The sequence below is a fragment of the Amborella trichopoda genome, chromosome 2 (assembly GCF_054954075.1).
Source record: "Amborella trichopoda isolate Santa Cruz 75 chromosome 2, AtrichopodaSantaCruz75HAP2 v2.0, whole genome shotgun sequence".
NCBI classification, from domain to species: Eukaryota; Viridiplantae; Streptophyta; class Magnoliopsida; order Amborellales; family Amborellaceae; genus Amborella; species Amborella trichopoda.
This window is the reverse complement of record NC_142337.1, coordinates 52,738,724-52,766,019: the sequence shown is the minus strand read 5'-3', so window position 1 is coordinate 52,766,019 and position 27,296 is coordinate 52,738,724. Positions and strand designations below refer to the sequence as shown.

The 27,296-nt window shown below is 35.5% G+C and overlaps 1 protein-coding gene across 1 annotated transcript; it reads left to right on the top strand.

Annotated features, from left to right (window-relative positions):
- Positions 1–4,846: 4,846 nt before the first annotated feature.
- Positions 4,847–6,741, top strand: LOC18431520 (NAC transcription factor 56). The gene is made up of 3 exons (XM_006841642.4): positions 4,847–5,187; positions 5,303–5,610; positions 5,737–6,741. Exons 1-3 carry the CDS (start codon positions 5,004–5,006, stop codon positions 6,292–6,294), a joined length of 1,050 nt encoding a protein of 349 aa, XP_006841705.1. The 5' UTR covers positions 4,847–5,003; the 3' UTR covers positions 6,295–6,741.
- The last annotated feature ends 20,555 nt before the right edge of the window (positions 6,742–27,296 follow it).

Sequence of the window (27,296 nt, the reverse complement as noted above, 5' to 3'; positions counted from 1 at the left end):
CAAGGGTATTTCAGTAATTTATATGAGACTCTATATATTGTAGCGAGAGGGTTCTTTTTAGGGTTAAGAGAAAACACAGATTTCTTTTTAATTAGAGAGAACAAAAAGGCTGAAGAAGAGAACGATTGTAACCCTATTCTTTAGTACCAGTAAATAAGCTATCATCTCCCGTGGACGTAAACACCTAGCCGAACCACATATATCTTTGCATTGTAGTTGGTTGTCTCTTTCTTTTGTGTTTGTTTCTTCTTTCAATTCTCGTGGATTGCTTTTCGTTTTCACAAGGGTTTCCCCTATGTCAAGGTGGTATAACGATATGCTTATGGAATGACTCAAAGAAAGTGGCATAGCATAAGTAACAGGGATAAGGCAACTGAGTCAGAAAGATAGAGGCTGAGTTTAAGTAGAACTGAAAGTGGCCACTCATGGCTTGCTCCATGCTTATGTACTTGACTTGTTGGGTCTTGATTCTCCCCGAAAAGGAAGCACCTTAGGGACAAATTGGAGTGGAGAGGCTACCTCTCCCTGAGGCAAGAGTAACTTGGGCCAAACAAATATTGAAAAAAGAAAGAAATTGGTTGAATTTTAATCCAGCATCTTGAATGACTACCGAAACCATATAGCGTGTAAGAACATTGAGAGGGAAAAATTGACTAGCCGATGTTGAGAAGATTGAACCATGTCTGTGAACACCTACTCATATTCAAAAGGCACTGCTTCAATTCAAGTGCAAAGTGTTATATAATATGGAAGTTCTTGGTAGGTGGGCCCACCGGTGATTCATAAGGCGAGTAGGCCCCCAACATCAGAGTTTCTAAAGGCGAACAACTCCCTCAGTCTAAATCATCATTTGCTCTTGCTGGCTAGTAATACACAGGAACATGGCGATTTCCCATATGGGTAAAGTTGTTTCATGAAGTGCTAAGAATTGTGTTTTATTTTCGATCGCACAAGGGGGTTTAGCTAGGACCAAGCATTTCCTGTCTAGGTGACCAGCCTTTACTCACTACTGCTCTAAGCTTTTTTTAGCCTGAAGGTAAGAGGGCAAAGTAGCTAGCTTTTTTGCCATTACTCGAATTGCCCCACCCTCCACCCATATTCGATGCAGGAGCCGTGTCTCATCAGGATACAGGATAACCCGCGTTCACGTGGTCCCTGTTAAAAAAGGGTCCAAATGGAGGTCCTTTTCGGGTAGCTCCTATATATTCTACAAGAAGGCTTACGTTTTTCTTCTATCGGGCGCATGATCATAATACCTGCCCTTGTTTTTCTTCTCTACGCAATGGCAATGCAATTCTCCAGAGAGTGAGTTGTTGATCACAATACCTGCCCTTGTTTGTCATGCCAGTTGACTGAACCTTTGTCAAAAGCCTTGGTGGGCGACAAGCCCCAGCCCAAAAATTACACCAGAAAATAAAATAAAAAATTAAAATTGTAATTATACTTCTAAAAAACCATAGTCGTATAGTAATCTAATGCAATCATACTTCTAAAAAACCATATTTGTAGCAATTGAATTATCCCAAAAATTGCACATAACCTATCTTCATCCCAATAGTCTATCTCAAAAAAAAATTGAATTTGTATCATAGATATGGTTAAAATGAGTTCCCTCCAACAATGAATCTAGACTGTCCATTTGGTCAAATTCAAGATCTAGGCATTTACGAACTCAAAACCATTTTTTTCTTCTTCAACATTGTTCATCTAATAATAACAAAGCTATCCAAAAATTTTGAAAGAGAAAAAAAAATCCTTCCAAGCCCTAGACCTAAGCACCTTAACAAAATGGACGGCTTATAATGCTTGGGCTAAAATAACACTTTCTAGGGCACATTTTGAAATTTTATTTTTTTGTGATTGTTCAATAGAATGACAAGAGTCATTATTTAAGAATTGGGATCAAACAAATAACACTAACATGGTTTTTGAAGGTTGTTACATTATATTACTATACAACCTTTGCATAAAGTCATTACCCCTATATATATATATATATATATAAGGGTATGATTTGTATAGAGCCGAGGCTCTAAACAATAAAATCAGAGCCCACCTTCAAATTGTGTCGGAGAATGTGGTTTCTATATTGGAAATCTTTGTGATAGCTTTAAATATATTTTCATCTTAATTATAAAATTTAAAGCTTAAAAAAGTGTAGATTGAGTAAATGTATGAAAGCTTGAAAATCTTAAAAATTGACAGTCCAAAATGTGTTACAAGATGCATTATTTCCAAAACTTGAAAAAAAAAAATTTTCCTCATGTCGATGCATCTTGATATCGAGATGATCAATTTGAGGATATTTGGGCATCAAAACAACATCTTCTAGTGAATTTTTTGAATTGCGCTTTAATTTAATTGTTCAAAACCTCGACTCTATATAAACTTTTTCCTATATATAATATTCGATAAAATATTACGCACAAATCAAGGAAATTTAAATATTATAGTATCCTCAATCCAATGAGCAGGAGCGAACAACATGACTTAAGTGCTATACGCTGTAGCAAAATAGATGAGGGGCAGTCGTGGAGAGGCGATTTGAAGAGCTAAGTTTGAGATAGCCTTGGTTCCGATAGAGCCGGCCATGAGCTCAGGCTTTGGGTTGCGGCTGTGATTGCAGTGCTTAAGGCAAACAGCTGAGCCCCGTGCTAAGTTCCATTTGATAATAGGGCTGTCGATCTCTCCCTATGCATTAGTGTTCATAAAATCGAACCGAAACGATTAACCGGACATGGACCCGATTAGGTCGGTTAGCATCTAATGTAGGCCTATTGGGTCGCGGTCGACACGCTCCTCGACGGACGTCAGGGATTTAATAAGTTCTTGACGGTTATTGAGTCCTCGTAATGGACGATAGAGATTAACAAAAAGTTCTTGATACAAATGTTGGATACCCATTCATCATAGTGTACAAGGTACTTTGCAGAAACACGTGCAGTGGGTACACGTGACTGGATATAACTCACACTAGTGGTGTGTCATTTGCTTGTTCAGCGTTTAACCATTTGGATATTTAGATGGAAAGAAGAACTCCAATCTTTTAAGGAGGTAATCATTCTCCACCATCCATCATGTATCTATAGTTGTGACGTAAATGTTACCATCAGTGTAAGGAAATATCGGACGGTTCAAATTCTAACCGCCCAATTAAACCCGGTTAAATTGGAGTCGGCCACCGGTCGGTTCTGGTTTTGGTCAGTTTTAGTGAACCAGTGGGGTATTTTAACAAAAAAAAAAAGAACAAGTATATAAAATCCCAAGAAATAAGGGATTTTGTTTGTAATACATTTTTTAATGTTTTTCATCATTTTAGCAAAGATTGAAAATTATTTTTGGCCATTAATACTTATTTTTACATTTTTCATCTTTTTAAAAAATACCCTTGGGTACAAATCCATTCTTTAAAATTCATTTTCATTAACTTTCAACTTCATTTGGATGTGTTTGTTTAATCATGTTTTAAATATATTTTTCATAATTTACTAGATTTTTTTTGTATTTATTTTATTTTTTAAATACTTTTTTGACCGTCTTGGACTTGCTTGGTTAGGCCGTTTGACACTGCCGATTTACCGGTTAAGCTGGTTAAACTGCTTGCTTCCAGCCTCATGTTCGGTTAACTATTCCGAATGATTTCTACACTGGTTACCATATTAAGATACACAAGTGCTCTAGAGTTGCCATATACCGTACAGAAGCGGTGTCCGTGGTCTCGAATGGTGTATGGCATATAATATTATTATGGAAAGCTTTCTATGTTCTCCCGACAAGATAGAAGTTCTATCCTCCCTCTTATCCAACCGTCTATTTTTGAATGGAGGGCTAAGATTGCCCCAATCACAATGTCACGTCTTTACACTATTTTTTTTTTAATTTTTTTTTGTAAACTATTTTGATACCAAATTTTGGACATCAATTCATCTATTAAACTCGTACTAAGGAAAACTATATATATAAAAAAATATTTTCAATAAAATAAAATGACCAAAATACCTTTGAAAGTTTCAAGGGGTATTTTGGTCATTATGTTTTATCAAAAAATTATTGTTAATATTTTTATAGGTGCGCCCCAATGAGACGATGGCAGGTACCAAATTTCATATTCACAAAAATTATATTAAAAGAAATAAAAATAAAATACTTTAAGACGTCAAATCTAAGATCAAACGATCAGTAACTCCCTTCACAAAAACTTGAATGGCCGGATGGTAAGGGAGGATAGGAGGGAGAACATAGAAAGCCTTCCTTGTTATCATATTTTTAGTTCTTTAACTCTTGTTTAGATCGGGAGATGGACTCAAAACTGAAATTAAGGCGAGAGCAATGGGAAGGGAGGAAAGGGGTATCGGCACGTGCGGATGATGGGTGGGTGGGCCCGTGTTCTGCTCCCTGGCTCTTTGATTGGCTGCCGCATAAGAAAAGTGTGACATCAAAAGGCAAAGAGGCAGTTCGGACCGAAACTTACCCGTCTCCTCTTGTTGCCTTGTGGGAGGTGGGGACCACCTCGCAGTCGACACGTGTCAATCGGGGCTCATCTGTGTGGAATAACACGCGTCGCGTGATTGGCGGTGGGAAGAGAGAGAGGGGGTGGGGAGTGCTGAATTCCGTTTAAAAGCACCGCCCGCACCCTTTCTCCAACATTTCAAACACCTCTCTCTCTAACTCTCACCGTTTCCCTCTCTCTCTCTCTCTAAAAGCTCAAGCCCTCTATATCTATCTCCACTATTTTAAAACTTTGATATCTATCCAGCAGCCTCTCTCTCTCTCTCACTAGGAAGTTTCTCTCTCTCTCTCTAACATTCAACTTTGCTCTGTCTTAAATCAAACATTAGGCTCCTTCTCTCCCTCTAACAAATACCTCCTCTGTCTCTCTCTCTCTCTCTAACATTCAACTTTGGTCCGTCTTAAATCAAACAGCAGGCTCCTCCTCCCCCTCTAACAAATACCTCCTCTCTCTCTCTCTCTCTCTCTCTCTCTCTCTCTCTAATCTTGTAGAGATGGAGAGCACGGACTCGTCTTCGAATTCGCAGCAACCCCAGCTTCCTCCCGGATTTCGTTTCCACCCAACAGATGAAGAGCTCGTCGTTCACTACCTGAAAAAGAAGGCCTCGTCTGCCCCCCTTCCCGTTACCATAATCGCCGAAGTCGATCTCTACAAATTCGATCCCTGGGAGCTTCCTGGTACTCTACATCCTTCTTCTTCCCTCTTTACATACTTCCATTTCTCAATTATCGATTCACTTCTCCTTTCTCTAATTTCATCTCTCAATTAGTATTTGTTTTGAAAATTTTTCAGGTAAAGCCACGTTTGGGGAGCAAGAGTGGTATTTCTTTAGCCCAAGAGATCGGAAGTACCCTAATGGAGCTCGGCCCAATCGAGCCGCCACTTCTGGTTATTGGAAGGCCACAGGAACCGATAAACCAATCTTAACATCAGGTGGCACACAAAAGGTTGGCGTGAAGAAAGCTCTTGTTTTCTATGGAGGGAGGCCACCAAAGGGCATCAAGACCAACTGGATCATGCACGAGTATAGGCTCACCGATGGCGGCAACACCAAGCCTAACAACGATCTCTCAAACAACAACAAGAAAAGCTCGCTCAGGGTCAGTCGCTTAATCCCCAATCTCTAATTTCATTCAATAATTCCAATTAATTTTACACTTTGGTGACTTGTACAAATTCGAATTTTCGCATAGCGAATAACAGCGTATTTGATTCTGGTGTTGCAGCTTGATGATTGGGTTTTATGCCGGATTTATAAGAAGAACAACCAGTCGCCGAGGCTCATGGAGAGGGAGAGAGAGGACTCAATGGACGACATGCTTGCTCCTCTCCCTTCCATGGATGGCCAGCCCCATAAGCTCCCTGCGCAAAAGCCCAGCACCTTCGGTGCTCTCCTGGAGAACGAGAACTTCTTCGATGGCCTGCTCACTGACGATGGAGTCAGCAACAACATGAATTCCATGCCTCAATTGCCCTCAAGTCATCAACAAAACAGCACAAAGTCCGGTGGCGATCTCCCTCTAGCGCCGGCCGCTCTGCCATTTAAAAGGACACTTCCTTCGCCTTATTGGAATGAGGCCGCCATGCCTTTGGCCAAGAGGTTTCAGAGCAACCAGAGCACAAGCGGCAGCAACGATGGCTCCAACTCCATCGCAACGTTGCTCAATCAATTACCAGGAGCTGCTGCACCCTTCCATCACCAAGGTTTGTTGAGCTCCATCGGAGATGGGGTTTTCAGGCCACAATACCAACAGTTTTCCGGCATCAATTGGAACTCGTCGTGAAGTCTCTCCGGCGAGTTACTTGAAGGCTAAGGAAGAAAATAGCTTCTTTCACACAGCCAACAAAAATACGACTGTAAAAAAATTTGAAAATTTGGAGGAAACAAATGGGAAACAAGAAGTGACGGGCTCTGGAGATTGTGTAGGCCGACACGTGTAAGTGGGGGACATGGGACAAGAGGTGAAAGGCTTTTCCTATATGCATATACATAGGAACACTTGGATTAACATGATTCGAGATCCCTCGGTGGTGTCGAAATTAAGGGCACGTTTGGTATGTCTGAAAATACTCGTGTAAAGGTATTTTTATATAGAAAAATTTCTTCATGTGATCAGGTGTAGGAGTTTTTTCATATCAATAGTGTTAATGTATTTTTTTACACCAATTTACAACCGATTGATGTGAGAAAAGCTCTTTAGATTACGTCATAACATATTATTATGATTGATTATATTATTGTTATTATGATTGATTATATTATTGTTATTGTTATTAGTATTCTCATTATATTGTTGATATGTTATGGTTGTTTATTGGCATTTGTTTGATTCAATTTTCACTTGTGAATGGTGACCCATATCTCTATCCTTAGCTCGACCATGGCACGTGTGACGCGTGGTGCGGTAAATAGTTTGTCTCCGAGCTTGGTTAGGCTGTAAACCTCAGGAGTCTCTTTCGGTAGGGTCTGATGAAGTATCAACACCGTCCATCTAATCTAAATCACCTTCTGTATTTCCAACTCAAAACTTACATCACTTGTGATGTTTGCCCTTGCAAATATCTGGCTATCAATTAACATCATCTTCAACCTAGATCCACAAATATATATAATGGCTTTCTAAAAGAAATATTGATCTTTATATACCTATGCAGGTGTGAGTGTGAGTATTTCTTCTTTTTTACTGAAATTTCTGTGTGTGTGAATATTTGTTTGATGTGAATGATGTAGGAATACGTGTGTCGTTATCATATAATAAGGAATTTTTATTTTCATTTATTTAATAATAGCTTTAGATATTTTGCTCCTACTTTACAGAATAGGCAACTCTACTTACAAATTAGAGTCTTAATAAATATGGCCTTCTTGCATATCTATCTCTTTCCTGACAAAATAGAAAACCCTTCTTTGATTTCCTCGCAAATGTGAGCTATTTTTTTTATTATTTTGATTTGTCCCATAAAGAAGACACACAGTCCAAATTTTTTATTTTTCTTTAAAGTTTTGTGTTGTTTTGGTTTCAAACAAAGTAAAATAATGATTTGAAAACAAATCATCCTTACACAATTGAGTCCTAATGAATAATTTATCTTTGCATTTATAGAATGAAGATAAGTTCTCAAATTATCTGAATTCGCTTGGTTTTCGGTAATAATAAGAATATGCTATTCGCATCTCAAAAATAAGAATATGCTATTTCTCATTTTATAATATAAGTACGAAGTTGTCATCGTTTGAAGAAAATTATTTGTGACAACTTATTCAAGAGGTCAGTGAATAATAGCAGGCATCCATGTATATAAATAATGCATTCAAGTGTGTGTATGTAAACATTTATTCGATATAGTACTTATTGGTTACTACCTTTTGTATAAACTATGAGATATGTCATTCATAGGACTTGTCGAAGGGCAGTCCCACTTCTCATACATATAGTACATACCTTTGTCTTCGTCTTGGAGGTCAAATTCAACTGGATTAGACTTACTTATATTATTGAAACTATTGGCATATGTCCTCGTTTAAGGGCAATTTAATAGCATGGGGTAGCTTCTCAAATAATAAACTAATGATGATTGAATTGAAATAGATACACACTTTTCAGAAAGCCCAACATGGTTTTGATAGTGGATTTCATTTTTGAACATTTATCATGAAAGATTGGCGATATTTATCTACTTAGGAGTGAGGGGATAGTGGATTTCATTTTTGAACATTTATCATGAAAAATTGGTGATATTTATTGAAGGTCATTATCTACTAAGGAGTGAGGGGACGTGATGGGGTATGCTAATTGACAAGAGGCTCCATCCTTGGGGGCCATCTCATTTCACACATCGCATGGAATCAAACCCTAAAAATTATTCAACACATTACTTTGGAATCCCTTTCCTTTACGAGGTAGATGACAACGTGGCTTTAGATGACATCAAATCATTTGGGCCCTCTTTGGTAACACCCCACCACCCCATCTTCAAAGATTAAAAGCACGGTTATCCTATTCTCCTTTTTAAGATGCTTCCACAACTTCTTTTAAAAGTCAATTTTTAAGGGCCCTTTTCATCCCTTTCTCTCTCTCTCTCTCTATTCCTAAGCGCCGCCCCCCTTATCCTAGTTTCAAACAAAGCACCTATACTATGCTCCCTCATGACCATATTCTACTTCTACTCCCTCCGTTAGAATACCTGCTTCCGAGGATATTCTATTCACTCTCAATTTTTAAGAACCACTTATGAATTACTAGATGATTATTCTCAAGAAATTTTTTTTAAATTTGAATTTTCCAACACTTAATTCTTACCATCTAAAACTTGGATGGTCTTGATTCAATCTTGAGACATCTTTTTTTTTTCGAGTGCATAGAGGGTACAATTCGGATTTTTTTTTTATTGAGGTTAATCGTTTTGTTGAACTTGTTACATCTCCAAAATTTGGGGTCTTAAAATTAGTTCTATGTGGTGTTTTCCTCGTGGGAGTAAATGGACATTGTACACCCGCGGGAGTGTAATATCTTTTGGATTACTTGGAGTTCAAGTGGAAGGTGCTGGTCGTTGTAATCTAGAGGTGCTATGCTAGAATATTACGAAAAGGATATGTTCAACCGGGCTCACACTCTTAAACCCACGAGAATCAGTTTTATTATTAGTTTTCCCACTTTATGCTAGTTGAAGTGGTTTCCATAAATTCATACCATTGGGTTATAATAAAAAATAGCACTTTAGTCTTTTACTTGGATTAGAATATCCACGGGCTAGGCCCGGTATCACGACCACATACTTTCACTTCATCTTTCCCAAGTTGTGATATGCTTCATTGCTCTTATGTTAATCCCATTGGGACCGTTTTTTTTTTGTGAGTAAAGTGGTATGGTAATGGGGATTTGAGCCATATCTTTTTGGTGAGAATGGAGTTAGAGACCTCACCATGGGACTCAGCAATATTATTACTGTCAAGGCCCATACTAATATCGACCCCATTTGGTGTAGGGTTCTAGTGAACCCCTTACTTGCGGAACCAGAAATCCTAAATACAGGGATCCCATCCAAGATCGTGTACTCCGTTGGCCAAATGCGAAGTAGATGAATACAACTATAAATGGAGTGCGAGAAATAAGCAAACATAAATACAAAAAAAGACACACTAAACAACAAAAGATTTACGTAGTTCACCCCATAGGGCTACATCCACGGCCTCAACAACTAGAAATCCACTATCACAATGAAGATTACAGTTTTAGGTTACCAGATATAATACATATCTCTAAACATCGGTAAAAGACCATCACCGATCTTCCCTTCTAAACCCGCTATCTTGACCGAGCAACACCGTCGATCAACATCCTCTTTCCTACTGCAATACCGCTATTGGAAAGATAACTTTGAGAACAATATCGAGATTTTCTCTCTCTAGAAGTGGAAGTTAACCAATCCAAAACTCATAAGAATACCGCCCCTCTCTCAGAGATCATGTCTCTCTCCTGGAGACTCATCTCCATATTGGAGATTCATTCCCATATTATGTCTTCCTGCACTTTTTTATAAAGATATCACTTTTTTGCTTATCAAGAAAGTCAATATTTTATTTTCTATAATACCTTAATTTTTAGAAGAAAAAATGGGCATGGTGATTTAACTATCACCAAGCCCAACAATTGGGACCTCTAAATCTCTAAACCAATACTTAGAGTACAACCTTTTGGATATTAATGAGTTTATTAATTATAACTAATACTAGTATACAGTGGTTTAAAAAACGGATCGGTGGCCCCGATCAGGCACTTCAAAAACCCATCTGGATCAATGATCCTGATCGGGAATTGGCCGAATCGCTAGGATTAAGCTGTAAAAAAATATAAAAAAATTATTAAAATTTATTATAAATGTTGTTTTTTAGGAATCCAATAACAAATCGGGGTACTATATTATTAATTTTTATTTTTTTCGTTAATATGTGAATATTGAGATATTTTTTCTCTGTATGAGCTTATTTTACCATTAAATTACATCACAAAATAAAAAAATCATCGAACTATCATGGATGAAATATATAATCATACATGGACTACAATAAAGAATGATTTTTTTATAAGAACATTTTAGTTTTTTTGACAAAAACCTTTTATTTTTTCACAAGAAATGTTTGTTGTATTACATTTCTTTTGGTTTTTAGCAAGAACCTTTTTTTTGACAAAAAATACTTGTTGTATTTTTTTTTTTATAAGAACTTTTTTTTTTGACAATAACTTTTTATTACTTTTTATTTTTTTGAAAAAAAAAAGAAATTTGACAAGAAAAATAATTGATAAGAACCTTTCATTTTTTTTATAAGAAACTTTTTATTTTATTGATAAGAAAAAAATTTGACAAAAAGCAAAATTGATAAAAAAAACCTTTCATTTTTTTGATAAGAAAAAAATTTGACAAAAAGCGAAATTGATAAAAAAACCTTTCATTTTTTTCTTATGACAAAAATGCTTGTTGTATTATTATTTTTTTATAAGATTTTTTTTTTTTGACAATAACTTTTTATTACTTTGTTTTTTTTTTTGACAAAAAAAAGAAATTTGACAAGAAAAATAATTGATAAGAACCTTTCATTTCTTTTATAATAAAATTTTTATTTTATTGACAAGAAAAAAATTTGACAAAATGCGAAATTGATTAAAAAACCTTTCATTTTTTTGATAATAAAAAATTTTGACAAAAAGTGAAATTGATAAAAAAACCTTTTATTTTTTTTATAAGAAAAAAAATTGACCTCAACAAAATAAAATTGATAAGAAAAATAGTTGATAAAAGAACCCCCTTTCATATCCCCTTCCACATGCAGAAAGAAAGTTATAACCAGTAAGCCACATGCTACATAGTAGTATTAAAAGCGCAAACAAAATATATATTATATTAATGTTTCAAGTTAATACCTTCACATTATCCCACATCGAAGAGGTAGAAGAAAGTTGTAGTGAATAAATACCTTTTTGTAGTTAACGAGGATAACGTGTGCGAAGTGAGGAGAGTCACGTAACCAAGTGTGCGGACCTTAAGGTACATGTACTTTTTAAAATTTACAAAAATATCCATTGAAGAATCGGCAGGCCATGATGTCATGAATCGAAGAATCGAGACCATTGAAGAATCGTCGGGCCATGACGTCCCGAATCGAAGAATCGAGAGAATCATGATGTCACATAGCGATTTACGGCATAATAGAAGAATCAGGACCATTGAAGAATCGGCAGGCCATCGAAGAATCGGGAGAATCATGACATCACATAACGATTTACGGCATGAACGATTTCCGGTATTTCACTGGAACCAGATCGAGTCTGCCGGTTCCCGAATAGAATCGGACGAGTCCGGTTCAACTCGTCGACTTTTGAATCAGTGCTAGTATAGCATGCGATATTATCTTTCATATATTTTATTATATGAAAATTATGCCATGAAACTAGAGTGACCATCTACAAGCATGACTTGTGGTGTACAATGAACAGGATACGTAAGCCTTGGTGTCTTTGTTTCTTATGGTTTCTAATGGACATTGAGATAATCTTATTTTGGATAATATTGCCAAAACCGGATAAAAAAACGGTTTCAATCCACATAGCTGTTGTTCGGGTAGTATCTTTCGATTTCTCATTTATTGTTATGTATAATATATTGGTTCACACCAATCAAATTGGGTATTGTGGACAAGAAAGACAAGGACAAAACTCAAAATGATTTCATGTATAGATTTTCTTTTGAATTATTAATTCAAGTCCCCATCTCTCTCTTCTCACTCTCTCTAGAGACGTCTCTCTATCTCTCTAGATGCATCTCTCTCGAGAGACATCTCTCTATCTCTCTCTCTGGCGAGGCATGTAACTTGCACATTTTTGTTTGCATATCTCGATTTTGTAGTTATCTATGTAGTGATGCATTTCGCATTTACAAAAAAGCATTAAAAAAAACAAATGCATGTTACCTGTTCATAAATTGCACCTAGATAGTCAATTCTAGATATTTGGCTCTCATGGAAGTGTCATTTTTATAAAAAAGGTATGTTTATAATAAAATCCGGGGGCTAGGATATGAAGAAAACTCAATTCGTCATAAAAGAGAAAGGGATAAGAAGTTTAGAGGCATGAACTATAGGAAAGAAATAGAGAAAAACAAGGTATGTCAAGTAAATCGATTTGTTTTCCATGGCTCCATGAAAGGAGTTATTGCAAATTTATTTTTTTGTTAAAAGAATAAAAAGAGATTAAATATAACAAAAAATCAATCCGCTCAAGGTACTCAGCCCTTGGCCGTAGCTAGAGTCCGAGGGGACTCAGCCAAGTTAGGAACGCCTCAATAAAAGTGACAAAAGCTAAAACGGGCAAAAATCCATAAAAAATCTTTAAAAATAAGGAAAAAGGTAAAATGATTAATAGAATTATTAAGAAACTAAATAAGACAAAAATAGCTATGAAAGGTGGATTATTGAAAAGGTGGATTTATACCTTAAATATTTTAGAAACAAATTCATTAAAGGAAAAATATTAAAGTTCACAAATGATCTTGAAAACCAATAAACTCCTTTAAAGAAGTATTTCTAACCATTATGCTAGTGTTATTTATTTATTTATTAATTTGTTCTTTTTTTTAGCATTTATTTAGGTCTTTAAAGTTGTACACCTAATTCACAAGGAATTCACCTCAGGACGAGGTCAAGTTACTCAGCCAAGTCCTGACACACTACATAGAAAATGAAAGCCAGCGAATTTGTTTCTTAATTATATGAACGCTAATGAGTGGACAGAAACTCATAAGATAGCATTGTAGAGATGTAGAAGTCGTTATAAGAATGTAAAACTAATTGCCCAAACCATGAATCAAACAATTAGTGAAACTCAGGAAGAATAGATAACAATTGGAGAATGAATTGAAGTATAGAGATTAACCGGATCGAATTTGTCAATTTTTCTTTTTTCTACCTCCAATTGGATCACTTAAGCAACTAATCTGCAAGGGAGGACTATGAAATAAAACAAAATATTATTTGATATTTTTTATTTTTTCAGTGATATTTTTTATTTTTTCACTAAGAAGACTATGATTTCCAAGTGCATGGATTTAGGATCTTAGAGAGCCCTCAATATGCATATTTTTGAGCTTTTTGCTTTTTCTTTAAAATTTTAGAGCCTTCTGTTGTCCTTGTTCAGTGTGGCCAATATCAAGGTCGCTAAACATTGAAGATGTAAACATATATCTTAGATGAAAATATTGACTTGCACTCTAAAATATGAAGAACTTAGCCATCCCTACATCGTAGGAAAAAAGCTCTGATGATGATGACTCTGAAATATGAAGAACAACTCATATTGATGTGAAACACCAAGGATTAAAAGTTAAAAATTTGGAAAGTCCATAAGTTCCTTTAGGTGCAATTCAGCTGGCTCTACTTTCTTAATATTTGAATTTCATATTTTGATTTTTAAGAGGTTCTATAACTTTTCTTTAAAAACTCTCCTGGCACTATGGCCCAAACAAAAAGTTCTCCTAAGTGCATTTGTTTGCTGCCTTTCATTTTTTATTTTATTATGTTTTTTTCTATTTCCAGCCAACTCGCTCTAAGTGGATATTTGTACGCCAATGTCATAAAAGGACGTTTATTTTTCGGTATGAGTTGTCTTTTGGAATTGTATATGATTTATCATTATTATAAAAATGTCACAATCACTCCTAGCCATTAGATATCAAATTGAATGGTATGGGGTATGTTACGAAGTTCGAAAATTTTCTTTTTTGAAACTTGTAGTCTCGTCAATGACATACATACAACCACTTAATTTAAAATATGATGGATAAGAGTGAATATCTCCTTCGTATATTTAAAATAAATTATCTCTTTGTATACCTTTTCTCTTTATTTATTTATTTATTTATTTCTCCTTTATGAGAGGTTTCTAAATTTCAAATTACATCAAGGTGTAGCCACTACATTAAAATACATCTTGAAATAATTTCTCATTAAATTAGAATGCACGCAAACAAGTTTGAAGTAATGTCACCAATTGCGTTATAACTTATAAATGCTTCACTATGAAAAGGATGAAGTTTCTATATAATAGAACAACTTAAATATTTTGAAGAAGTCTCTATCTCACTTTTTTGAACTTTCACATGAGTTGGGACTGTATATTTTTAACACAAGATATATATACTTTTAGATTGTATATTTATAACACAAGATATACATACTTTTAGATATACATGGGATGTATTATTACAACCAGTGGTACTTTTAGATATACATGGGATGTATTGTTACAACCAGTAGTTTAAAAATCTGTGCGGACCCGGGATCGGTTTCCCTCGTCAACACGGGAATCGGCAATCTCGGATCAACACGGGAATCGATTTGCCCGTGCCGGTTCCTACACAATATCGAAAACCGGGCGAGGGGCGAGTCTAGAGAGAAATCGCCGATTCCCATTGTAAATTTAAAAATCGATGCGGACCCGAGATCGGTTTTTCGGGTCGACACGAGAATCGGTTTGCCCGTACCGGTTCTGACGCAATATCAGAAACCAGGCGAGGGGCGAGTCTAGAGAGAAATCGTCGATTCCCATTGTAAATCGACAAAATATTACTGATTCTCAATAGTAAACACGTGGCAGCCCCACCTCGCACGTGCAAAAACACATTAACGCGTGACATATTGCCCTCGTACCTCCACATGCATGGCAGTCAACTATTTTCGTTCTTATTTATAGAGAAGTTTAGTGCTCTTGTCCTTCGATGTGAGACAAAATTAGAGTTGCATAACTAATAGAATGTATATATTTATTACAACCCAAGAGGGACATTTGGATGAATTAGTGGAGGAGGTTAGCTCTGCTGATTTTGTCCGGCGCTACCCACCCTCTAGTCCTCACCCTCCATTCGATTCCTCCCGTGCGCACTTCCCCTTTGGGCCTTTTATTTTCATTTTTAAAAAACGTAAAAGAAAAAATATCCTATTGTAAAAAAAAATAAAAGGAAAAAACTTAAAAACGTAAAAGCCTTATTTTTATTTTTTTAAAAAAAAGAAAAAAATCATGTTGTAAAAAAATAAAAGGAAAAAAAATACCCCTTTGGGGCTTTATTTATTTTTTTAAAAAAAAGTAAAAGAAAAAAAATCATGTTGTAAAAAAAATAAAAGGAAAAAAATAAAAAATAGAAGAAAAAATCTGTTGTAAAAAAAATAAAAGGAAAAAAATAAAAAATAGAAGGTAATACAACAACCAGTTTTGGTAAAAATAATAATAATACATATTTTTATTTTTCTTTTAAAAAAAAAAGTAATATAATGTATCTCTTGTCAAAACTAAAATAAAAGATTATACAAAAAAAAAAAAAAAATAGAGTACAACATCTTCTTAATTTTTTAGTCAAAAAATAAAATAAAAAATAATACAACAAGTATCATTAGTAAAAAAGAAAAGATAATACAATAAATATTTATTATAAAAAAAAAAGGTATTTATAAATACAACAAGTATTTCTTAATACACCCTAGGAATAAATGATGTAATATTATAGTTAGTTAGGTTGTAATAATGCACCCTAGGGCATCGATTCGTTTTTTAAACCACTGGTTTATTCCATTTGAAATCTCTCTCTTTCTACTAACAATCTATTTTACTAAATTTATTCTAGAAATCTAAAAATTTAAAATTTTGAAAAATTAAAGTGTTATTTCAAAAATTGTTACACATTCTAATAATTTCTGTATCGATAACTAAATCTTTTATTTTATTTATTAGTGTTTGCATTATAAATCATGTAATGTACTATTTTTCTTACCATTGTCAATAATACATGTTAAATTTTATGATATTATAAAATATTTTGGATTTGTTATTATCTGTATTATAAAATGTAAACCAACAATTTTAACTTCAGCATATAATATTATAGTTAGTTAGGTTGTAATAATTTGGGTTTTTTTAGCGGATTAGGGTATTCCGCCAATTCAAGATTTTAATGGCCATTTTTTAATAGATTTAGACTACGCTTTAATTGTATTCCATGTATGATTATATACTTTGTCCATGATAATTCTATGATTTTTCTTATGTGTGATGTAAATTTAATTGTTAATATAAGTTTATACATGGAAAGAACATCTCAATATTCTTAAATTGATGAAAAAAATGAAAGTTAACAATATAATACCCTCTTTTCTTATTGGATTCTTACAACATTTATTATGAATTTTAATAATTTTTTTGGATTTTTTTTAAACTTAATCCGACCTAGTCGACCGATTCCAGATCCGGATGGGTTTTTGGAGTGCCCAATTCGGGTCACTGATCCATTTTTTAAACCACCGGTTACAATAATGTTTTGAATGTGTTTGACTTTATATTTGTTACAACAACTATTTGAATGAGATTGACCTACAATATTAGGGATAACTCAAAGATTTGGATGATTATGGGTTATCCCTTTACACACCCCTTCAAGTTCAACGTACTTTCACGAACGTTGAGTTCGGACTATAGATCTTGAAACCTGCTGCCAAATAAAGGTTGTCACACCCCAAGAATTTATAATACTGTTATTCCTGAGATGTGACAGACAAAACATATATACATATATTGATAGGACAAATTTACAGTGGCGAGGTCTTACAAAGTAAATAAAGAAAGCTAGTACAACAACAGTATTTTCCAAGGTTGATCTTGACTAGCACTCAAAATGAATCCGCAGTTATCCTGAAAAAATGTTTACCATAGTTTGATGAGTTTGGCTACTCAGTAAGTGATCATCATAATCCTAAAAATAATCATGATTGAAAGATATCAATATTTTCCAAAATGAGATCTATTAACAGAAATGCATCAACAGTTTCACTTTCAATAAATGTATAATTAAGTATAATCCGAGTAATTGAAATGCTTATAACACTTTTAACGGCAGTATATAATTCAAAGGGTTTTACAAAATACCCGACTGGCGTCCCAAGTAGGTCACCTATATACCCCATCAGCGTCCTGATGGGTCCACTTAATCCCTATCGGCATCCCAGATAGGTCCACTTAATCCCTGCAGGTCCACTTATACCTCACCGGCGTACCGGATGAGTCCACTTAATCCCTACCAGCGTCCCAGATAGGTCCACTTATACCTCACCGGCGAACCGGATGAGTCCACTTGCATACTTAAATTATTTTTAAATCTCTTTAAACATTCGAAAGCAGCAATATCATTTACTCAACATATCACTGAAACCATTAATATGAATTTCACTTAAACCATTAATAACAGTCACTCTCTATAACATTTCAAAAATAACCAATCAAATATTTTGGGCTCAAATTTAGAAAGGTAGCAGTTTGGAAAGGCATTCTAGCATAATTGCCAATTTAATATGTATAGAAAGCCTCTTATAAAAATTCAAGAATACGGAATTATCACAATTTATGGAATATCAATTCACAAATAAACATTTCACAATAATACTATAATCAATTGCAAAAATGTCAATTTTTAAATAATAAGGCAGTCATTTGCACATGAATTTTACAATGTCTAAATATTCAAAGCAGTAGAAAGAAATATCACAATTTTACTAAAAGCAGAAATATCACATTTATTTCTAACAATAGACAAGAAAAATAAATAAATTTATTTTTCTAATTTACAGCATTCAAAATTTCTAACATAGATAAAATATCACAATTTTTATTAAAAAGATTATTTTTCAAGATAATGAGGTCACGTGCGCATAAAATTTATCGCGCCTAAAATTCATGATAATAAGCAGAAATAATTATTTCATTTTATTTTTAAAAAGAATGGATTATTTTTCGAGACAATGAGGTCACTTACACATAAAACTGATAAAATAAAGATCCTAAACGGAATATCACTATTTATTAAAAATAGACTATTTTTCAGAAAGACGATGTCACTTACACACAAAACTTATAAAATAAAGATCCTGGACGGAAATATCACTATTTATTAAAAATAGACTTTTTTTCAGGAAGACGATATCACTTACACACAAAACTTATAAAATAAAGATCTTGGACGGAAATATCACTATTTATTAAAAATAGACTATTTTTCAGGAAGACGATGTCACTTACCCACAATTATTTGAGAGGGAGCTTCCGATAAAAAATTTCGGTTCGAGAGAGAAGTTCACTGTGTTTCGACCAGAGAGAGAGATCTCAAAATTTTGTTTTAGGGTAGGAGTGCTCACATCCCTATTTAATATTCTTATAACGTATTATTACATTATTTTCTTACGCTCTACCTCATACCTGAGGTGTCGCGTTAAAAGTAGACTTTTATCGTACGAAACCCACGTCCGCTAAAGGACGCTGCCAGCTGCAAGCAGCAGGAGGCAAAAGCAGGCAAAGGAAAAAAAGTAAAGGCAAAGCGAAAGTTAATCCAAAGCAAAAGTTTTGAAAATAGTGATGGTCCCCAAGGACCATCATACTCAATCAGACCATCACCTATTAAAAGCATCATTTCCCCCCTTTTCTTTTTTTTTTTTTTTTTTTTTTTGAAATTTTAGGATTGTTACAAAGGTTTTGTAACAATATCAGCAAGTTGATCTTTTGTTTTCGATGCTTTGTCACAAACGAAGTGAAAATCAATTTTCATATGTTTAGTGCGTGCATGGAAAACCAGTTTGGCAGTAAGATAGGTGGCCCCCATATTGTCACACCAAAGAATAGGAGGTTTATGTAAGAAGATGCTAAGTTCCCTATGAATCATTGTAGCCAAGTTAATTTTGCAGTGAAGCACGTAACATTCTGCCTCTGTGCTTGAACGAGCCACTGTCTGTTGTTTACGAGAGCTCCAAGATATAAGATTCATTCTCATATAAATAGCATAACCTTCCGTGGATTTCCTATCGTCAGGGCAACCAACCCAGTTATCATCAAAGAAGCCAGAGAGGTCTAGGTTAATAGGACCGACAACCAAAGAGACAACATGATGGTTCCCTTTAAATAGCACAAAATTCTTTTCACTGCCGCCCAATGATTAGACGTAGGTCGATGCTTGAATTGGGAGACTTTGTTGACATTATAGGTAAGATCAGGTAGCGTGAGGGTCAGATACTGAAGTGCCCCGACTGTACTTCGGTATAATGTAACATCGTTAATGCCCATTCTTCTAGGGTATGATATTCTCAGCAACATGGATGCTTCCTCTATTGCCCTGTTGAATTTCTTCCAGTTGAAAACAATGAAGAGCCCAAGATCAGCCTTGCGTTTCTCAATTAGAAGCGACAAGACCAGCTATTACTTAGCTGGATCATCTTGTCCCTCATAGGGGGTCTCCATGCCTAGATTGTGGGTCCTACCACCTCCCAATAATTATAGACTGCACTAGAACTCTCGTTTTCGAATCACTCACGAACACGTATAATGCAACTACAACTTCAATTGCAGACTATCTAGAAGGGATCCTTGAACATTGATGATTATTTTCAGCAAGTAAAAAGCAAAGTCGATCATCTCACTGCAGTAGGAAAGCCAGTGTTTGATGATACTTGATACTTCACATTCGTGGTGGACTCCTCCCTAAGTACAAGTCGTTTCAGACCTCTATGACTACAAAGTCTGATCCAATTACCCTCAATGATCTCTATGGTATGTTGCTAAGCCAAAAGATTTGACTCTTCAACAAATATGGCATGTTGGATATTGGCTCTCCACTCTTGCAACCACACCAAACAACAACTCAAGAAGGAGGCATGGCAGTCAGTTCAGAAATCGTGGACGTGGTGACCGTGGTCGTGGTCAAGGCCATGGTCAGCAGCAAAACAATAACTCCCACTTTGGAAATCGGCAAGGTAATTGCCCACGTATATCTTGCCAAGTATGCAATCGTGTGGGCCACTCAACCCTCCAAGGTTGGTAATGCTTTAGCCATGCATTTCAACTTGATTTGGGTGTAAATCTGAATGCCTTTCATGCGGCCCATTCCAGCATCATTGATGCAGGGTACCCACACTCAGGAGCTTCTAACCACATTACAATTGATCTCTCCAATCTTTCTCTCCACTCAGAATATACGAGACCAGAACAGATAAAGATTGGCAATGGTACATGTTTGAGCATAAAAAATATTGGTTCCTCAAAACTCATTACGAACAATACTGCATTTGCTCCTTGCAATATTCTACATGTTCATTCCATTTGCAACAATTAATTGTCAATTAATCAGTTTATGAAGGATAATGATTTTGTGTTTGAATTTCACCCTTCCCATTTTGTTATAAAGGATTGCTCAACGGGGAAAACTCTGCACAGGCCTACTCAAGGTAGCAAAGAAGAGGAATGATAAGAGTACGAGTTCAATATTCCTTGGAGAAAAAGTTGTAATAACGGAATAGCATAATCAACTGGGCCATCCAGCAATGCGCACAGTTAGGCAAATAATTTTTGAAAATAAATTACCTATTTCCTGTAATAAGGCTCCCCATGTTTGTGAACATGTCAGAAAGGGAAATAGTTATAAACTCCATTTTTTGCACTCATCCACTATTAGTATTGAGCCATTGGGTTCAATATTTCCTAATATATGGTGACCTGCACCAGTTACATCTATAGAAGGCTACTATTATTATGTTCATTTCTTGGATAGCTTTAGTCGATTTACATGGCTATTTCGTCTTATTCAAAAATTAGATGTTTATGACACTTTTCTAAAGTTTAAGGCTTTGGCTGAAAATTTATTTGAAAGACGTATCAATTTCTTGCAAACAGATTGGGGTGGAGAATATCATCGGCTATCTCCATATTTAGCTTCTTGTGGGATAGAGCATCATCTATCTTGCCCGCATATCCATGCGCAGAATGGTTATGTTGAACGAAAACACATGAATATTTGTCGAAACGAGCATGTCCTTACTTGCTCATGATCAATACCATTTAACTACTGGAATTTTCTTTTGAATGTGTGATTTTTTTAAATAAATAAACTCCCTTCTCCCATTATTAAAAATGAAACACGCATTGGCAAGTTGTTTAAGACTGCATCAGATTACTCATTTCTACGGGTGTTTGGTTGTGCATGCTACCCCTATATATTCCCATATAACTCACACAAAATGGAGTTCCGCTCAATCCAATGTGCCTTTCTCGGCTACAGTTCACATCATAAAGGCTACAAATGGCTTAACATGGCCAATGGAAAGCTCATCATTTCACGACATGTAATTTTTTATAAAAATAAATTTCCTTTTGCAGGTATACAGGGAAAGTCATCCGCTTCCATTAGTAGCACATTTGTGCAGTCCCCCACACCAGCACTACCATCTTTAGTGGGGAAATCTATACCATTACCTGATCTGGGACAAAAAACTGACCTGGGAAGTTTCTCTAATTTGCCATCAAACAGTCCACCTCTAACCAATACTGTCCACGGCATGAATGCTCCAACCAAGAAGTTCCACCATTCACAAATACCCATATTCCTCACTCTACTCCACCAAACTCCAGTACCACCATACCTACGCCACCCAATATAGATAGAGCCCAAACATCATAGCCTCTTAACCCATTACTTGTTGATCCAACTGCTCCTATTATACCCAATATTGCGAGACACCATTGCCCCATCACTCCCCCAACAATACCCATTGAAGAGCACCCTCTTCTAATTCACACCGAACCCATGCCATGCGCATTAGATCTCTGGATGGCATCTTTAAGCCAAAAGCCTATCTTCCATCCAAATATCCCGTAACCAATGCCGGACCCATGATGTTGAATCCACTTGCTTCTATCAAGCTAGCAAAAACAAGAAGTGGAGAGATGCCATGAATAATAAATTTTAACGCTTTAATCCAAAATAGAACATGAGTTCTTGTTCAATCCGAGCCCAACATCAATGTTATAGGCTGCAAATGGATTTTCAAAATAAAACGTCGGGCTGATGGATCGATTGAGTGACACAAGACCCATCTTATGGCCAAAGGGTATAATAAACAACCAAGGATTGATTACAAAGGCACTTTCCGTCCGGCTGTCAAGCATACTACTATAAGAATAGTAGTGAGCACTACGGTGTCCAAAGGATAGCAAATTAGACAACTAGATGTACACAATGCATTTTTACATGATCACCTTACCATCTGAGTACCTTTCTTATGAGCTTGGCTTTGTGGGAAGACCTAAGTTTTATGAAAATAAAATAGAGCCTCACCTCAAATCCTCATCTGGAAAGTACTTTTGCCGATGGAAATCTATATGATGGCTCTTAAATTAATTTCCAACGCCGACAATAAAATTTTGAACTAAAAAAATTGTACAGATCTTACAGATATGTGAATGTTTATTTTTTAAAACAAATGGATAGTACAGATAATTTGTTACAATATATACTATTTAAGAGCTTGAAATTCTAATTTTTTTTCACAACCATAATGTTCAAGTCGAGATGATCGATGTAAAAGTTTTTCAATGCTTGACTTCTATTTTTGATGAGTTATGAGGTGAAGATTTACTTGTTTGGATAGGGCTGCAGCCCTATCAAATCATTTTCCCTAGGAAAACCATCTTTTCATTTTCTATGTTCCCTCAGTTTTGACTTTTGATAATGACACTACAAATTCATAGTTTCGAATCACTATCCCTCTGGAAATGCATTGGACTTTTTTTTTTTTGTCTCCGACTCGAAAGTGTCCTACAAAAGGAAGTATTCATGGCCATGCATCTTTTGGAAAAACTCATTCTTTCTTTTTTTTATTTTCTTTTATCTTTTATTTTCCTTTTACTACACGTGGATTTGCCCATTTTCTATGTTCGCTTTTCAAAGTTGCTCAAGTGTCACTTCTATTGTTTCCATTTGGGACGAATAGTTAGTATCAGTGACTTAAAAAACGCAAGATCAGCATGGAATCGCCTACTCCGCTTCAGGAATCATAATGTATAGGAAATCCTTCGGATCTAGAAGAGAACCGTCAATTTGTTATAGTAAAAATGGCTTTTTGCTAAAGTAAAAATGCCTTTTTGCTACAGTAAAAATGCCGATTCATCGATTCAAACCCGTTCACAGTTTTTTCTCCGGTTCACTATTGCACACAGTAAACGGCCATCTGAACTGGTTTTTGCGTTGCCGATCTTGGTTACTGATCTGTTTTTTCAATCAATAGTTAGTGTAATACAAATTACCCTCTTAGACTTAAGGGGATCTTCAAAATGATGGTGTTGAGGATATGTTACACTTCTGGATCAAAATTACAATATTTTTTTTGGAAATAGGTAAATGGTAGGAATTAAACAAAAACTGGTCGCATTGCTTGACATCAACGGCTAACTACTCAAACCCAAGCCCAATTCGTACAACTTTATGGTAACTTGCATAAGATTGAATGCATAGAGGATCCAAAAGAGGTTTGCACGTAGTAATTTTGATAGCAGGATTTATTTCCAAACAATTGTATGCTTGGAGTTATACTCGATGGGGATTTCTAAGAATTAAACAAATTTAGGAAGAGACTTTCTGGCAAAGTATATTCTCTTTCAATTCTCAACGTTCTATTCTTCATCTTAATCCATCAATCAAGCTCCTACATGCTGATTTACGGCGGTTTTATCGCTTGAATTTTCTTTTCTGATTTGATTTTCCTTTTTTTATGTTTCTCTTTGTTATTTGTTCTTGTCATTAATTTGCTATGTTTTCACCACGTTTTAATTCCTCAAGACATTTGGCGTATTTTCTTTTTCATTCATTCTCTGCCTTTTTGGTTTGCTCCTCCTATTAATGGCAGACATCATGCATTCTAAAGATTATGCCCCATGTTTTCACCCTCATTGAAGTTCTTAACCTCAAGAAGGACCATGATCCTCATGGAATGGTATTTAAATTTTAGCCTTCCTACGGACTAATTTAAGATTGAGGAGCGCAAGCTTTGAGAAACGTTTGTATTGTCATGCATCTTAGGAGGTGCCTCAGTGCGTGTAGATCATAGGCCTATCTTAAGCATAATCCTTCTCAAGCATGTCATGCAGCACTGGTCATATGATGACTTATTGTAGCTTTTGTCAAATGGCAATGGGCCGGGTCGGAGTTGGCTTAGGCATGAGCTGGGTGGTAGCTAGTGGTTTGGGCAAGGCCGACTTTATTTTTTTTCGAGGTTATTTTAATAAGGGTGAGGTTTGTACAAGGTGTCAACTTTATACTATTAAAGAAAGGTGCACCTCAAAACTATGTTAAAAATACAGTTTCGGTGCCGCAAAGCCTTGCGAGGATATGAAAATCTATTGTTGCCTCCAATTATGAAATTTAAAGTTCTAGAAATGGTGATGATCAAACAAATCTATAAACACTTAAAAATATTGAAAATTAACGATCTAGATAATGTGTTAGAAAATGAACTATTTTTTGGACTGAAATCCTTTTTGTTATGTTTATGAATCTAGAGGTCGAGATGATTGATTTTAGGATTTTTAGCATAGGAACAACCTTCTTCAGTGGAGTTTTTAGATGTACCTTACTCGTCGAGTATAAAGTTGACACCTTATATAAAACTATTTCTTTTAATAAAACATAATATATTTATAAGACATTGTCCTACTTTTAAAAGTAAGGCTGTAATAATTTATACCACTTATGTTAGTTAGAGTAGATTTAATATTATTTTAAAAGATGTGTTAAATTTATATTATCTTAAAAGACATATCAAATCTACACCGTTCAGCTAAAATAGACATTACATAGTACTGAACCTTACTTCTACAAATAAGGTTATCACCTTATATAACTCACTTCCTTTAAAAACATTGAACTTTTTATAATATCCTCGATGAGATTTGACATTAAATAATAGCAAACTACAACCAATACAATAGAAAAATACGCATTGTAAAAAGGGTGCAGTTTGTATAGAGCCTAGGCTCTAAACAATCAAATTAGAGCCTACCTTCAAAATGGTATCGAGAAATGTAGTTTCATTACTGGAAATCTTTGTGATGGCCTTAAAACATATGTTCATATTTATTTATAGAGTTTAAAGCTTAAAAAATAGTGTAGATCTACAGATCTATGAAAACTTGAAACTCTTGAAAATTGACAGTGCAAAAAATGTTACAAAATGTACTATTTTCAAAACTTGAAATCCAATTTTTTCTCATGTCCATGCATCTTGATATCGAGATAATCAATTTGAAGATATTTAGGTATCAAAATGACATCTTCTATTGGAATTTTTGAGGTAGGCCGAAATTTGATTGTTTAGAGCCTCATAAACTTTTCCCTAGTAAAAAAATCCCCTAGCCATCAATAAGCTATTATATTACTTGTAGAACATATAACATATAATATCAACTGCATAAATATAATATAATATCTTTATCTCTCTCTCTCTGACATAACCTGATATATGTGTTATATAAACCCAATATCTCTCTTTCCAAACACTCAAGCCTCCCTCTCTCATTCCTCTCTGTGTGTATGTGTGTGGTATTTTTTAGGGGAGCATAAGGTGCCTCCTTAGTGGGAGGGTACACCTAGGGGTTGACCGTACCCTCTTTATGAAGGGGTTATTACCTCTTCATATGGAGTTGGAGAAGGTTATACCCTTTTCATGAAGGGGTTACACCCCATGAGTGCATTCACCATGCACTCTAACGGCTACTCATTCACGCGGGGTTTGTAGCCATATGATTGAGGGCATGAGGGGGACATTCATCTCATTATAAAAAAGGGAGAGGTGTGAGTCTATAGGTACGGGTGTGAAAGTGAAGCAATTCACTTTGAAAGGAGAAACCACAACTCTGAGAGATAAATGAATTACATGTGAGAGAGTTGAGCTTGGATTCTACTCCTCGTCTCGTATATGTTGCATGTGTTAGAATTTTTATGAGCATCCACCTTGCTTGTGATTTGTAGTATGGAATAGATTTTGGTAGCTCTAGTGATTGTTCAACCTGCCTACACGAGTCAGTCATTCCTCTCCAAAAGGAGCTCAACAAATACGGCCCTGATTAACTAAAAACTGGATCATGAGAACTTATGCATGATACACTATTCTCGATTGCCTAATTTTTGCTTCCATAAAGGCCAACGGAGCAGTTCTATCACCGGTTCGGTGCAATTACATAACTGGGTTCCCAATTGTGGCCATCTTATCATTTTTGCATTAAGAAAATTCTAGTAATTATAATATCCACTCTTACTTCGATTTTTCAAAATTAGGATTTCATTAGGGTCGGCATCCCTAGAGTGTGTCGATCTCCCCTAGAGAAAGCCATGAGCCCCATTTTTTTACCTTGCGCCTTCTGTGTAAAGGCTAGGAAATAGAAATAGGTTATGATGCTGCAAAATGCGTGTGCTAGTTATGCTAAGACCACATGTAATTCTGTTGCATAACCTTGTGCACCGCACGTACTTTTTGTTCTTAGGTCTCCTGTACCTTGTGTGCAACTCGCGCCCTTGTGCCTGGTGCATTAGGGCCCGAAAAATATTGACCACATATGCATTATGCATTGCGGTATCAAAGGCCTTATACATGGGTTCTGCAAGTCAAGTCGTCCTAGACCATGAGCATCGTGACTACTACTGGAAGCATCACCTCATAGACTAATAAGAGGAGCAATGGAAGCACCTGGGACTTCCCGACACCAAACACATGCGGAAGACCATAAGAAGCGCAGTCAGGTCCTTGTTTTTTTTTATTTTTTTTTGTGGGGAAGTGTTAACTGCCGGGTCCTTGTTCAAGCTCAAAATGGGCTCAGATCCCTGAAACCTCACTTTTCATAGGCTTCCAATAAAAGCAATGATTTGGAAAATCCTTTTTGATCAT